This window comes from Rhagoletis zephyria, unplaced genomic scaffold (genome assembly GCF_001687245.7).
Source record: "Rhagoletis zephyria isolate East Lansing unplaced genomic scaffold, Rhagoletis_zephyria_1.1 Rzeph_scaffold_01560, whole genome shotgun sequence".
Taxonomy (NCBI): domain Eukaryota; kingdom Metazoa; phylum Arthropoda; class Insecta; order Diptera; family Tephritidae; genus Rhagoletis; species Rhagoletis zephyria.
Window position 1 is genome coordinate 6942 of NW_016158644.1, and position 13234 is coordinate 20175.

A 13234-nucleotide genomic window follows, 5' to 3' on the forward strand; every position below is an offset into this window, starting at 1 on the left:
AACTTGCGCGTGCTGCACTAGCAATTTTCATTTCTACTGCAAGTGCTGTCAAACTAATCGAGTGTTGCCGTGTGGCCCTGATCGTGAATTTGTGTAAAATGATAAAAAATATTGTTGAATTAAATATCAAAAATGCTTGAAATATATTATTTTGCTTAATATACTTAATCGTTAAATTATTGTTTACACGGTAAATATGTTAATTATAACCTATATTTTCTCGCTTTTACAAGAGAAATAGCAAACAAACGACAACCCCACCGCCCATGGTTGCATTTTAGTATCGAGAAAGATTGCCAGAAACTCATTCGCTGTGTGAACAGCCAAAAAGCGATTTCAGAAATTTTTCCTGCAATTCGCCGTTCGGAAATAAAAACCTCTTTCGAAAGACACTTTCCATGCAAGGTGTGACTGCTCATGCAACTGATTTCTCAATTTGACAGCCTTTCCGAAATTTATTGCATCGAAATATATTGCCACGTCTGACACGCTCTTTATAGCTCAGAATTGATTATTTTTCTGATTTCCATTTGTAACAATTCGAATTATTTGATTTTGTTTCTGAATCAATGATTTAATATTCTTTTCAATTGTTATTAATGTGATAGTAAACTTGTGATGAAAACAAAGAGAAAATTAAATATATCTAATGAAATTCCTTATTAACTAGCCGAAAGAATCTTGAGCTAAAAGGTGGCAAGTGAAAAGGCAGATGGCTAATAGCCAAACACCGACGTAGCATTTACTCACATACATATACACACAAAGGCAAGCAATTTGTCTCCAGGATTAGATGAAACGACAATGGTTGTATGTGGACCCAGCCCAAATAAAGGTAAAAAGGATACCCGTCGAGCGTAACTAAGCGTGAACCGTTTTCACGGAGAATCCATTAAAAAAGTTACATTAACTTCAATAAAGACAAGGAAATAAATACAAGCAGGACAACTTGGTTGTGAATTGAACTTGGGGACTCATCAAATATTCGTAATGGAATAAATTACCACACTGTTGCTTTGATTTCAAAAACAGTAAACTCGCTAAAGTAATTAACAAAAAATGAAGGTTCATTTTCGCGAACAATACGGCACCAAGGGTGAAGAAGTCCTCTATATAACACCAGCAGGTAAATTCAAAACTTTCTATATATGTACATATTAAATTATTGTATATATGTAGTATATTATACATGCATATGTACATTCTAAACCAATTTCAGATCAGAGCAACATTGTACGAGTGCCATTGCGAAGTGATAAATTAGTAATACAGGAAAAAATTTTCCTTTTCCGATTGCTGCAGAATATCTTCCTACCGAAAGGTTATCCAGATAGCGTCAGCGATGATTATGCAGCGTACCAAGTGTGGGACACTATACAAGCGTTTTGCAGCACAATCTGTGGTTAGTGGTGTAAATTTATTTTGGTTAATTGGTTACTATCCTACATTTACAAATATTCATATATTTACGTACATATGTACATATGTATTTTTAGGTACTCTTTGTACACACGCAATACTCAAGGGAATAGGTGTGGGTAATGAAAACATTTCTGCATACTCAGCTACGGTTACTTGGATACTGAAAGAGGGGAGCGGTCATTTGGGACGTATTTTATTCTCTTGGTGGAAGGGTTCACAGCTGGATGTAGATTCCAAGAAGTGGCGGCTTCGTGCTGATTTCTTAAACGATTTAGCTATGTGTATCGAGATATATGTGCTTCCCAAATATGCGCATTTGAGCACGCAGCTATTATGTGGCACAACAGTAATGAAAGCCATTGTTGGAGTTGCCGGTATGTGTTTACAATTAATAAAAAATATTCAGGCGTAAAATACTATTATTAAAATAAAATACTTAAAAAATTTAATTACAAATGACTGCTCTTTGGTCAATAGGGGGTGCGACACGTGCGGCACTTACGCAGCATCATGCGATTCGTGGCAATCTAGCCGATGTTGCATCGAAAGATAGTTCTCAGGAAACCTTCGTTAATTTGATTGCTTCATTCATTGGTCTTTACTTGCTAACTGTCATTAAGTCACAAAGGTAAATTGTAGAATTTATAACTATTTAATTTTGTATTTAATTAGTTTGTGGCATTTATATTTCAGTGTATTGTACAGTGTCTTTATATTTGTAATTATTTTGCATCTTTATGCCAATTTGAAAGCAGTTAAAGCTGTCTGCCTTCGTACATTCAATGAATCTCGTTATTTAATTGCTTTGGAAGAATATTTTCGATCTGGACGAATGTTAACGCCACAACAGGTAAAAAATTAGCAAACTAGCATGTTGCTTTATATAATAGGAAGTTCTTTTTCATAGGTGAATAAAATGGAACGCGTTACCATTGGTCAAACAGTTTCTGTTTCGCTAAACATATTAATAGGCTTGTCCATCAAGACGCTTATCGACGAGTATCGTAAAACTCATGCAATTGAGAATATAATATCCTCTTTTGATCCACACGAACGATTTATCATTGCTGAAAATAATAAAAACATTGGAGTGTATTTACATTTCGACACACGATCTCAGGATGTGCTGAAAGCGTATTTCTTTGCAGTTTCATATTTGCAAGATCGTAATCAAATCAAGGATAAATATTGGGAGATTCAAACCAAATGGCAAGAATTTGTTGCTTTAGCACAAAAAGAAGGTAAGGCTTTTGTTGTCGAGTAGATGTGTCAAATGAGTTAAGCTAATCTAAACGGTCGAAAAACCCTTTGTCTTTTAGGTTGGCTTACGACTCAGCATTTACTCATGGTTGACGAGTATCGATTGGACTGGAAGGCTTAGAAATGTTCGAGAGAAGATAGACAACAATATGATTTTATTAATCACATTTTTTTTGGTTCTTATTTGAAGAAATATCCAAGGTACATTAAACTTTCAAGGCTATAAATTCCTCATTTCTTGATTTGATAACACTGGCCAACAAAAAAATTTTGCAGCAGAGTCAATAAATGCTGATCCCTAGAGATTTTTGAACGCAGAATCAGAATCTGTCCTTATAAATTTCAGATCGCCTCTAGTTTTTGAGATAATTTCACTTAAAGATGTCAAAAAACGAAATTAGCATATTTTGAATCGTTATAATTAAAAAAAAAGAAACAGTACACGAAGGAATATTTTTAATAAGATGAGAAGAAAGCTTAAACTCTGTTCTTTTATCCCGACAGATAAAAATACCTTTTTGTAGTATTTATTTTTGAAAAGTTTTTAAAAAGCACAGGTAAGCAAAAATTCGAACATTTCGGCATATTTAATGTAATAGCTACTCGCGGTTTATATTTTTTTAATTTCCTCTTATTCAAAAGATTCTACCAGACCCCGTCATTCCATTATAGATGTCTAAAAAATGCCAATAATTAGTATTTTGCCACTTTTAAGGCAAAATATCTCAACAACTGGAGTCAATCTAATATTTCTAATTTCAGATTCTGATTCTACGGAAAAATTCTATAAGAATCAGGGTTCACTTTCCGTACCCCAAACATTTTTTGAAATTTTGTTGGCCTGGGTAATTGATTGGCATGAAAAACAATATAGAATACAGATTAAAAAACTAATGATTCTGGAGGGGGTGTTATAAGAACTTAGCTTACTTTTGTTTATAAAGAAGAGGGCGGAATTAAAAATGACAGAAACTCTGCTTACATAATACTTGAGCTACAACTTTTCTCTTTACAAAATTAATCGGCTGCGTCGACTGTTGCAAAGAATATTGATTTTCTTACTAAAACCCAATATTTTAATCCTAAAGCTAAATTTTGAATTTATTGAGAGAACATTCGGCCAGTGCTGAACTTTTTTTACCTCCCTTTTATTAGCTTGGGATGTAATATTGATGCGCCTAAAAGATGCAGCGATTTCCATTCTCAAGTTACATACCAGATGACAGTACGAATGGGAATTGCTTTGAATTTCCATTCTTAAAAAAACGTGATGACAGTACGAATGGAAATTATAACAGCGAGTTTTTTTTTAGCTTTTTAAACTATAATTTTATTGATATTAGATGTAAGGAAGTGATATTCACATATCTCGTAAATAACAAAATTAAAATGGCAATTAAAATAAAAGTACATACTTATAACGCATTATCGGAATGTAGACAAAACAGATTAATAGAACAAATTGCATCGCTTTTTTATTTACATAGTCCTTTAAGAAGCAAGTACTTTGGCCGCTGCTTCAATTAATCTATATTCAAGCACAATTTTAGTGGAGTTACTAGTCCTGGTATGAAGAGGAAAACTAGAATTACTTTCAATGTTTAGGGGCTTTAGAATGTGATCTAGTATAGTTTGGAACCAACTGATATACCGCGTGCTTATTAGTACCGACAATGGTTGGCCAAGTAGTCGATACCATCTCATTTCTGCAAGGCATTGCAACAAGCTACAAAATAATGAAATTAAGTTCTAACCAGCGATGCCAACTTGCGGGGAATTTATCTCGGTTCGGGGAATGAGCTGCCTTTGCGGGGAATTTCGACTAATTAAAGAACTTATCCAAGAGCGCTTACCATACTTTTTGTAAAATTTTATTTTTTAGTCGCAAATTCAACTCTTCTATTTTCGAGTTAACAGCACTATAAAAGTATTGATATCAGCAACAGCGTTGCCGTTTTATAATTTTCGAACAGAGTGAAATTAGCCAAAAAGTGGAATGTTTTTAGGTTATTCATAGTGCCAAAGTAAAAGATTGGCTAAAGTATGTAAAACACATTTGTGTTATAAACTATAAACTTCCTGCATTCATATACATATCTGTGTAATCAAAATTACACGTTCGCCAGAAAATGCGAAAAACTATTTCTTAACACATGCTAATCATATGGGCAAGGGGGACTTTACCTTAGGTTTTTTCAACAAATTATAACGTTTTTAGTGCATTATTTCAAAATTTCCAAATTTTGAGTTGTGTCACTTTTGAAGATCGTGTGCGATATGCATGTATGTAAGGGCAAACCTTGCAATCAATTTTTGACCAACTTTCCGATGGCCTATAGACCTGAAACTTCACAGTTGGCTCAGAACCCGATGACAATGCAATATGAAAGGTGGCGCAGGTGTCGAGATATTTGCGAAACTCGCATTTTAGTCCGATTTAGTTCAGATTTAGAACGTATGGTAACAACATGAAAAGGAATAACTCCACTAAAAATTTTGCCGTTTGGTGGCGTACCTATTTGGTAAATTAGTATTTATCGTCCGATTTCGTTCATCTTTAATAGTTTGCTTTAAAAATATTTGTTTTTACTATTAACTTATTTAAATATTAACAGTTCTTTTCAGGCTAAAATTTTTTTGTTATTTTTTTACAAGAATTCAGCTTTAAAAAAAAACTATACAAATCAAAGTTTCAAACTTTACACAAAGTTAAGGAAAGTTCAACGAATTTTCTTCAAAACTTTAAACTTTTTAATCAGAGTTAAAAAAAATTTCTGGTATGGAGATTACACAAGGCAGCAGTGACTTTGTTACGGCAAAGGTTAAAGCTGTTTTGATAGACTTCTTGTGCTGATTACGAATCCGCACGTATAAAGTTTCCATCAGCTCCAGATTTTGAGAAAAATGAGGTCAAAATGTAAAAAACATCGCGTTTTTTTCAATATTTTAGATGGTCCAGCAAAAAAACAAAAGGTGGTAGAACCTTAGGCTTAAATTAAAGCTAAAACTCTCGGCTACTATCCCTGAAAATAGCACCCATGCACCTTGACCTGATGTCCACTATTAGTCATTTATTGAACAATATAGAAATACGGAATACTGTGCTATTGAAAAAAAAATTTTGCCAAAATCAGTTTTTGCTGTTAAATAGATAACTATAACTAGCCTTAGGGTCACGATCCATTAGGGTTAAGGTTCAGGGATGGTATTTTAAGAGATTGTAGTCGAAAGGTCAAGCCTTAATTTGAGCCTAAGTGGAAGGCTGTATCACCTTTTGTTTAATTGTGGTGGGTACGCAAACTTCGCACAAAATCAGGTTTTGCTGTTCAATAAATGACTATATGTGACCATCAGGTCAAGGTGCAGGGTTGGTATTTTCAGGATAGTAGTCGAGGGTTTTAACTTTAATTTAAGCCTAATATCGCCTTTGTTTCTTTGCCAGAGCTTCTGAAATATTGCAAAAAACGAATTTTTTTGACATTTTGACCTCGTTTTTCTCAAAATCTGGCTGATGGAAACTGTATACCCACGGATTCGTAATCAGCACAGAAAAGTCAATCCAAAACAGCTTTAACATTTGCCGCAACAATTTGTTTTCTTATTTTTGTTGACTTGTGTTATTATCCTATTCAGTTTTAGTATAATAATGTGCAAATTTGAAGCGGCTAAGGGTTCGGGATGATTTTTAATATTTTTTTTGCCGACGGTTCTACGTATTTTTCTCCATAAAAAGTATTAGCGATTTTTTTTTTATATGGAAGAAGGTTTATTTTCTTTTTCGATGATCATTTTATTGCCTTTTTTGATTATAGTTAAAACTATAACATTATTAAATTATTATTTAATATTTTTTAATTCCACAAATAGCACCTATTGGTGATAAAGTTTATTTATTATTTTTTCGAATAAGAATTTTTCTCCGTTGCACAAACAGTGAGTTAGGTACTTGCAATTTTTACAAATAATTTACATATAAAGGTAGTAAATAGTCACTCATTTTAATTTCATAGTAACTATATAATTCTGATAATCTCAAAATCTAAACTAAAGATGTAATATGCTTTGGGGGTAGAAAAGTGAATTTTTTCGAGAATTGAATTTTTATTTTTATTTTATGCATATGTATGTATGTACATTCCTTAATAAATTCAATTAACTAAATTAAAAAATTTAATTTTTTTTTATAAGGAATTATGCCAGTGCGGCGAATTCCACCGAGAATCGGGGAATTTCGCGGTGGCCAACGGGGAGAAAGAAAAATGGAGTTGGCATCCCGGGTTCTAACCTTCATTCATATAACCTATAGCAAAACCCTCTTTTTGGCCTTAGCACCTCGTAGATGTGTTTATTTAAAATGCATAAGTTTATTTAAAAATTTAGAAAAAGAAATTTGCGAACTTATTTTAATTTATAAAATACAAAAAAGACCTAACTATGAAGACTCAACTACCAAACCAAAAAAGTTTTAAATGATTTACCAAGAAGAGTATAAACATACATATTTTACGAAACCTTTTACCAATATACAGTAGGGATATTTATAAACGAATTTGAACATGTACAGTAAAAGAGGGAAAAGCAATTGAAAATTTTTACGACACGTGATTTTATTTTTACTCGGTTGAGTAAATCACATTATACTTTATAAATGATTCGCTTATACTACTAAACACAGTTAAATACGTGGTATTTAAATATACTAATAAGTCAGTGCAATATATTTTAAAGTACTAGGCATGGTATGAAATGCAGAAATAATTATAAGTTGTTGCTTAAAGTAAGCTTTTCATAGCAAAAATATGTGTTAAGGTTTCTGTCAATTATCATGCACTGTGAAGGCTACTTTTATGGTTCTTTAAATAAATGTAATATGTAAATATTTAGAATTTGGTAGACATATTTATTTAATAAACGAAAAATTAAGCATCCAAAATATAATATGACAATTATTGAGCCATAAAAAAATACACATACTGTGTAATAAACTGCCGAAGGCGTTAACGTAATATTGCCGTAGTGCGATTTTCTACTGTCAGTAATGTTTATCATTTCTCGTTAGGTAAACTTTTTTTCCTGTGGTATTCGGTTTTTCCACACGCTTTCCGGGCTGTTTCGGTAATTAGAGCATAAAAATAAGCTACTCTCTCACAAGTGTCAAAAATGTGTCAAACATGCCCAGAGCGTGAGGAACGCAAAAAACACTTTTCATGCCCGGAATCAACAAATCAGTTCTAAACAATGATTTTATGTGTAGCTTATGTAGCTAATATCTTATGTAGCTAATAAAATTAGCAAATACCTACATTTCGGAACCTTTAGTGCTATTTTCCATTTTTGTATTTTACAAACAACGACTGTTATTTCAAATTGACTTCTTGCACATTTCTGCCCGGAAAAAAGTCCGGGCTGTTTCGGGCACGAAGAAGAAGTCATTTACGATCCAAAAGTGGAAGATATTCGCTCTCTATAACCCATTTTTCTAGCGCGAGGAACGCTTTCTGGGCTGTTTTGGGCACCCGCGGGATCGTGTGGAACAAACCTATTGTTTCGTGTCGTAAAGTTTTAAACAGCTTGTATCATATTCAAGGATTTGGAAAGTATCATTGCAGTCATTTTATAAATCGTTTAATTGTCCATAAAATTATTGTGGGTTCGAGTTCTGGGGATCAATTCCCTTTCTGCGTTATCGCGAGTGGAAAGTGAAAAATTCGCACCGAAATAAATGCAGTGTGAAAGTATTATTTATATCACTTCACAATAACGCAGAACAAGATTTTACCCTATTGGGCTATCCCCAACGGTGTCGTAAGTGTCTTATTGTTGTATGTCGTAAATTTGAAACGCCTAAAAAATATATTAGGGGGTTTTCAAAGTACCATCAAAGTCATGTTATGCATTATCGCAGTGTTAAAAAATAGTTGGTTGTGGTTTCAAGTTCTCTAAACATTTATTTAAGCTTTTAAAGTTTACGACACTTATGACACCGTTGTGAATCCCTCATATGTAAACATTAATTTAACCCCTGAAAACTTTACGACGTAAGACAAGTGGACCCTTAAGTGCAAAAAGTTCTAGTCGCTTTGCGATCGGTCAACTCTTCCACATAGAGAGAACATTTTATCGTCGCTTTTTCTTTTCTATGGCGAAAGTACCTTTGTCGCAAAAGTCACTTAAAGCTCAGTTATGCAAGACTAAGGGCTGGTTTCTCCAACTCAACTTAGGTTAGGTTAGGTAAGCGGGCTGCCTCCGCATATGGAGGCACACTTGGACTCGACTAAGCTATCCGTTGTTACCCTTAGAGGGGATAGGAAAAAGGACACAGGGAGGCCGGAAAGAAGAGAGTGGATGGGTAGGGAAAAGAGGGGGGAAGCTATGGGAGCTACGGTCCGTGCTCGCCACAAAGCTCTTTAGTGCGAGAGCTCATCGGGAGTGTGAAAAAAGTGCGACCCAAGGTGCTTAAACCTTAGGCTATACGCCTGGACTAAGGCAGGCGAAGGAACTTCTAGGAAGCTATAATCCCAGAAGATCCAGAGAACTAATTACACTCAACAAGACTAATCTAAGATTTATTACAGGACTGCTAACTGGTCACTGCAGGCTGCGGGCCCATATGCATACCTTAGGGATTAGCGCAGACGATTCCTGCCGCTATTGCGACAGGGTCCCAGAAACCCCGCGGCACATCATCTTAGAATGTGACGCGGTGTCGAGAAGAAGGCAAACACACCTGGGGAAGCTGTGGCCCGAGGCTTCAGACATTCACTCTCTACAGCCCTCGAAACTGCTCGGTTTCATCAGAGCACTGGGGCTGGACGAGGTGTTGTGATGAGCTCCGAGGGCACAATAGACCTAAGGTCGCAGTGCACATCCTCTAACAAATCTATCTATCTATCTAGGCTCGCAAAGGCAGGGCACCAGAGCAGCAGATGTTGAGATGATTCCACCGCATCGTCCTCCATGCAGCTAGTGCAGTAAGGGTTATCCACGACATTCAGCCTTACGGCATGGCTTACAATCAAGCAGTAGTCAGTAAGCACTCCCACCAATAGTTAGAGATGCAGCTTGCTTAGTTTCGAGAGCTCCACAGACCGCCTCCGGTTCACCCGTGGCCAAAAAGACTGCCACCTTGCACTCCAAGGTCTTCGCTCAGCGCTCGCTGAGCTGACAAAATGCCCATCTGTCCAGAAGAAGAGCACACGAGGTCAGGGGAGTCCCCATACCCTCCCTATCCGAAAGTAATTCCTCGAGGGTTCCCTGTCTTGCGACCTCATCAGCCATGCAGTGATTTCGCTGTGACCTGGAACCAAAATAAGTTTAATAGCAAAATAATCAGACGCGATGGATAGGGTAGTCAAATACTCCTTCACCGTTTTCTGGTGCACCGTCAGGGAGCCAAGAGCACTGATGGCTGCTTGGCTGTCAGAATAAATATTTACCTTCTTAACAGATGTTACACTAGAGAGCAACCAATCCGAAGCCTATTATCGCGTCCACCTCAGTCTGGAACACACTACAGTGATCCGGTAACCTAAATTTCAAGTTGATGGAGAGCTCTTCGCAGAAGACACCTCCGCCCACCTTCCCATCCAGCTTCGATCCATCTGTAAATAAGTTTACAGGTTCTCGATTCCAGATACTGCACCCCTCCCAGTCTCCGCTCGCTGGAATGTGGGCGGTAAAAGATCCATTTGGACCCAGAACCGGCGTGCTTTGGTCTGTCCGAGCCTTTTAGAATTCTGGAGTGCCCATAGCTTGAGATGAACTTGAAGCCCACCCCACTTAGTCTTACTGCGGCGCGCGCAGTGGCAACCCTGCCAGCTATATCTATAGGCACGACATTTAACATGGCATTAAGCGCAAGAGTAGGTGTAGTTCGAAGTGCTCCACTGATTCCAATTAAGGCGGCTCTTTGCACCTTCTCCAGCTGCTTGAAGATGTAGACCTTGTCAAGTGCGTTCCACAAGACGAGTATAGTTTCATAAAGCCAATGCACTACCTTCGGCGAGAGGCCACAGCGCTTGCCAATGGCCCCTCTATAACAATACAGTGCTACTGTAGCCTTCTTGACTCTTTCCTCCACGTTAGGCTTCCAGGAAAGCTTACTGTCAAGGATTCCAAGGATCAAGCCCAAGTACTTCACCCTGTCAGAGAGCCTTAGAGGAAGACCACCCATTGAGGGAAGACGGCAATTCGATATCTTATACCTCCTAGTAAAACAAACAAGCTCCGTTTTACTGTGATTTACATCCAGCCCGCAGCTAAAAGCCCAGTTCTCAACCAAGCTCAAGTAACCCTGTATAAGCTCAAACAGTGTTTCCGGAAACATTCCTTTTGTTATCAACACTACATCATTGGCATAGGAAACCACCCGACAGCCACTTCTTTCCAGAGCCACCAGCAGGTCATTGATTACAACGACCCAAAGTAATGGCGAGAGAACTCCCCCTTGCGGAGTACCTCTACTCACACACCTCCGGATTGAAGCGTTGCCCCACTCTGCCGCGACAGTTCTATTGCAAAGCAAGCGGTAAATAAACCTGACAAGGTCGGCTCCGACCCCTAGCTTATTTAGGGAGTTAACTACAGCCTCAGGCAAAACATTATTAAAAGCCCCCTCGATATCAAGGAAGGCACCGACCGCAAATTCCTTCTGCGAGAAGGATTTCTCGATATTTTCAACGACCGTGTGCAAGGCCGTTTCGACAGACCTGCCCTTGCAGTAAGCATGCTGATCCAAGGAAAGGCGCTCCCTGAGGATCCCGCTTCTTAAATGCAGATCGATCAGCCTCTCCAGCGTCTTCAGAATAAACGAGGAGAGACTTATAGGCCTGAAATCCCTGGGTGATACATGAGAGGCTTTATCCGCCTTGGGAATGAACACGACTCTAACCACCCTCCAAGGAACTGGAACATGACCCTTAGCCAGACAACCCTCGAAAATGGGCATCAACCAGCGGCACGACACTTCTGCAGATTTCTGCAGTTGGGCCGGTATTATGCCGTCGGGTCCCGGGGCCTTGAAGGAGCCAATGGCCCAAAGAAAGCGGCCCATGGTTGGGATTTCCGAGACATTCGTCTCGGGGATCGACTCCTCTAACCGGATCCCTCCCGGGTCCGGATTGCAGGGGAAATGAGCATCAAGGAGCATCCAAAGAGGCTCTTCGCTGCTCATTGCCCAGCCGCCGTCCTCATCCCTGATGTATCCCAGGGGAACGGGATTCTCAGAAAGAACTCGCCGAAACCTTGAACACTCCTGACTACACTCCAGGCCTTCGCAGAACAGTCTCCACGATGTCCGCGTCGCTTTTCTGATCTCGGACTTATATATCCCAAGCCCAATCTTATACAGTGTCCAGTCGGAGGGTGATTTACCCTTCCTGGCCCTATTGAAAAGGCCTCTGCTCGAGGGCCTAAGATCATAGAGCTCCTCCGACCACCAGAGCGGTTTGCTCTTACCTTTGTGGTAACTCAGGGGACAAGACATATCAATGGCCCTTTTACACGAAGTCGTGAACACTCCAAGTAATTCGTCAACTTCGCCTTCACTCCAGGTCCCGCCCATCATTGTATGTACCGATGATCAGAAAAGGAGTGCTCACTAAGGACTCTCCAGCCAGATATACGGGACATTATATCAGAAGAAACCAACGTGATATCTAAAACCTCTGCTCTACTAGCCGTTACAAAAGTGGGGTCGCTCCCCCTATTACATATACATAAATTTTCATTCAGTATAAAATTAAAGAGTGACTCACCTCTACTGTTGATATCTGAGCTGCCCCAAATCGTATGGTGGGCATTCCTTAGTAAGCACGGAGGTGGCTCCACCCCGTCCTCGTGTGCCATATAAGCGCAGATTAACCAGAGTTCTCCGGTTGCACCCTCAAGGCTCACCGTGACAATGTCTCCATCGCTGAAAAGAGGCAAAATAAAAGCTTTAAGTTCCTTCCTGATGAGCATGCAGGATCGAGGTCTACCTGCATCCCGCTGCACCACCAGTTTGTAGTCCCTCGTCCCGATACCAGAAACCTTATTGCAGCTGCTCAGCCACGGCTCTTGGATTAGGACATCAACTCCACCTCGTTCAAGGTGGATTGAAAGGTTGGCTGATGCCGCCTTAGAGTGCTGAAGATTGATCTGAAGAATATTCATCCTCCGAAATCCTCTCCAGCACTCCTCCGCAGGCGCCATCCCCATCGGACGCAAGGAGCAATTCCTCCTCCGCCCTGTCGAACAGCCGGCCAACAGTGATAACCGATCCCGCACTCGAAGGAGGGCCAGCAATGCTGTCACTGTCCGACGTGACGGACTCGACCTCCATATCTATGGGGGCATCCTCCACATTCATATTTTCGCCCACCAGCGCATCCGGAACAGGCTCGTCATCCCCTCTGGAGTCGGTCTGGTAGACCTTCATGACTACCTTCTCGAAGCCATAGTAAATGACTTCCTGTCTTTCGGCGAGAGGCTTAAGAGACTCCGAGTTCAGCAACATCAGCTCTTGCCGAAAGTCACCGTCGGAGCTCTCAAACCGGATTGCCTTCCAGTTGTG

At 39.1% G+C, this 13234-nt stretch overlaps 1 protein-coding gene across 1 annotated transcript; it reads left to right on the plus strand.

Moving 5' to 3' along the window:
- The first annotated feature begins 485 nt into the window (after positions 1–485).
- Positions 486–3195, plus strand: LOC108364442 (RUS1 family protein C16orf58 homolog). The gene is made up of 7 exons (XM_017618114.1): positions 486–1126; positions 1220–1402; positions 1497–1796; positions 1900–2050; positions 2116–2272; positions 2330–2663; positions 2742–3195. The coding sequence occupies exons 1-7, from the start codon at positions 1060–1062 to the stop codon at positions 2801–2803; spliced, it is 1254 nt and encodes a 417-aa protein (XP_017473603.1). The 5' UTR covers positions 486–1059; the 3' UTR covers positions 2804–3195.
- The last annotated feature ends 10039 nt before the right edge of the window (positions 3196–13234 follow it).

Bases quoted from the DNA above. Each gene is read 5' to 3' on its own strand.
- LOC108364442 (XM_017618114.1), top strand. From the start codon at position 1,060: ATGAAGGTTCATTTTCGCGAACAATACGGCACCAAGGGTGAAGAAGTC. The intron at 1,127-1,219 runs GTAAATTCAAAA...AACCAATTTCAG, and splicing joins CCTCTATATAACACCAGCAG to ATCAGAGCAACATTGTACGA. The intron at 2,273-2,329 runs GTAAAAAATTAG...TCTTTTTCATAG, and splicing joins GAATGTTAACGCCACAACAG to GTGAATAAAATGGAACGCGT.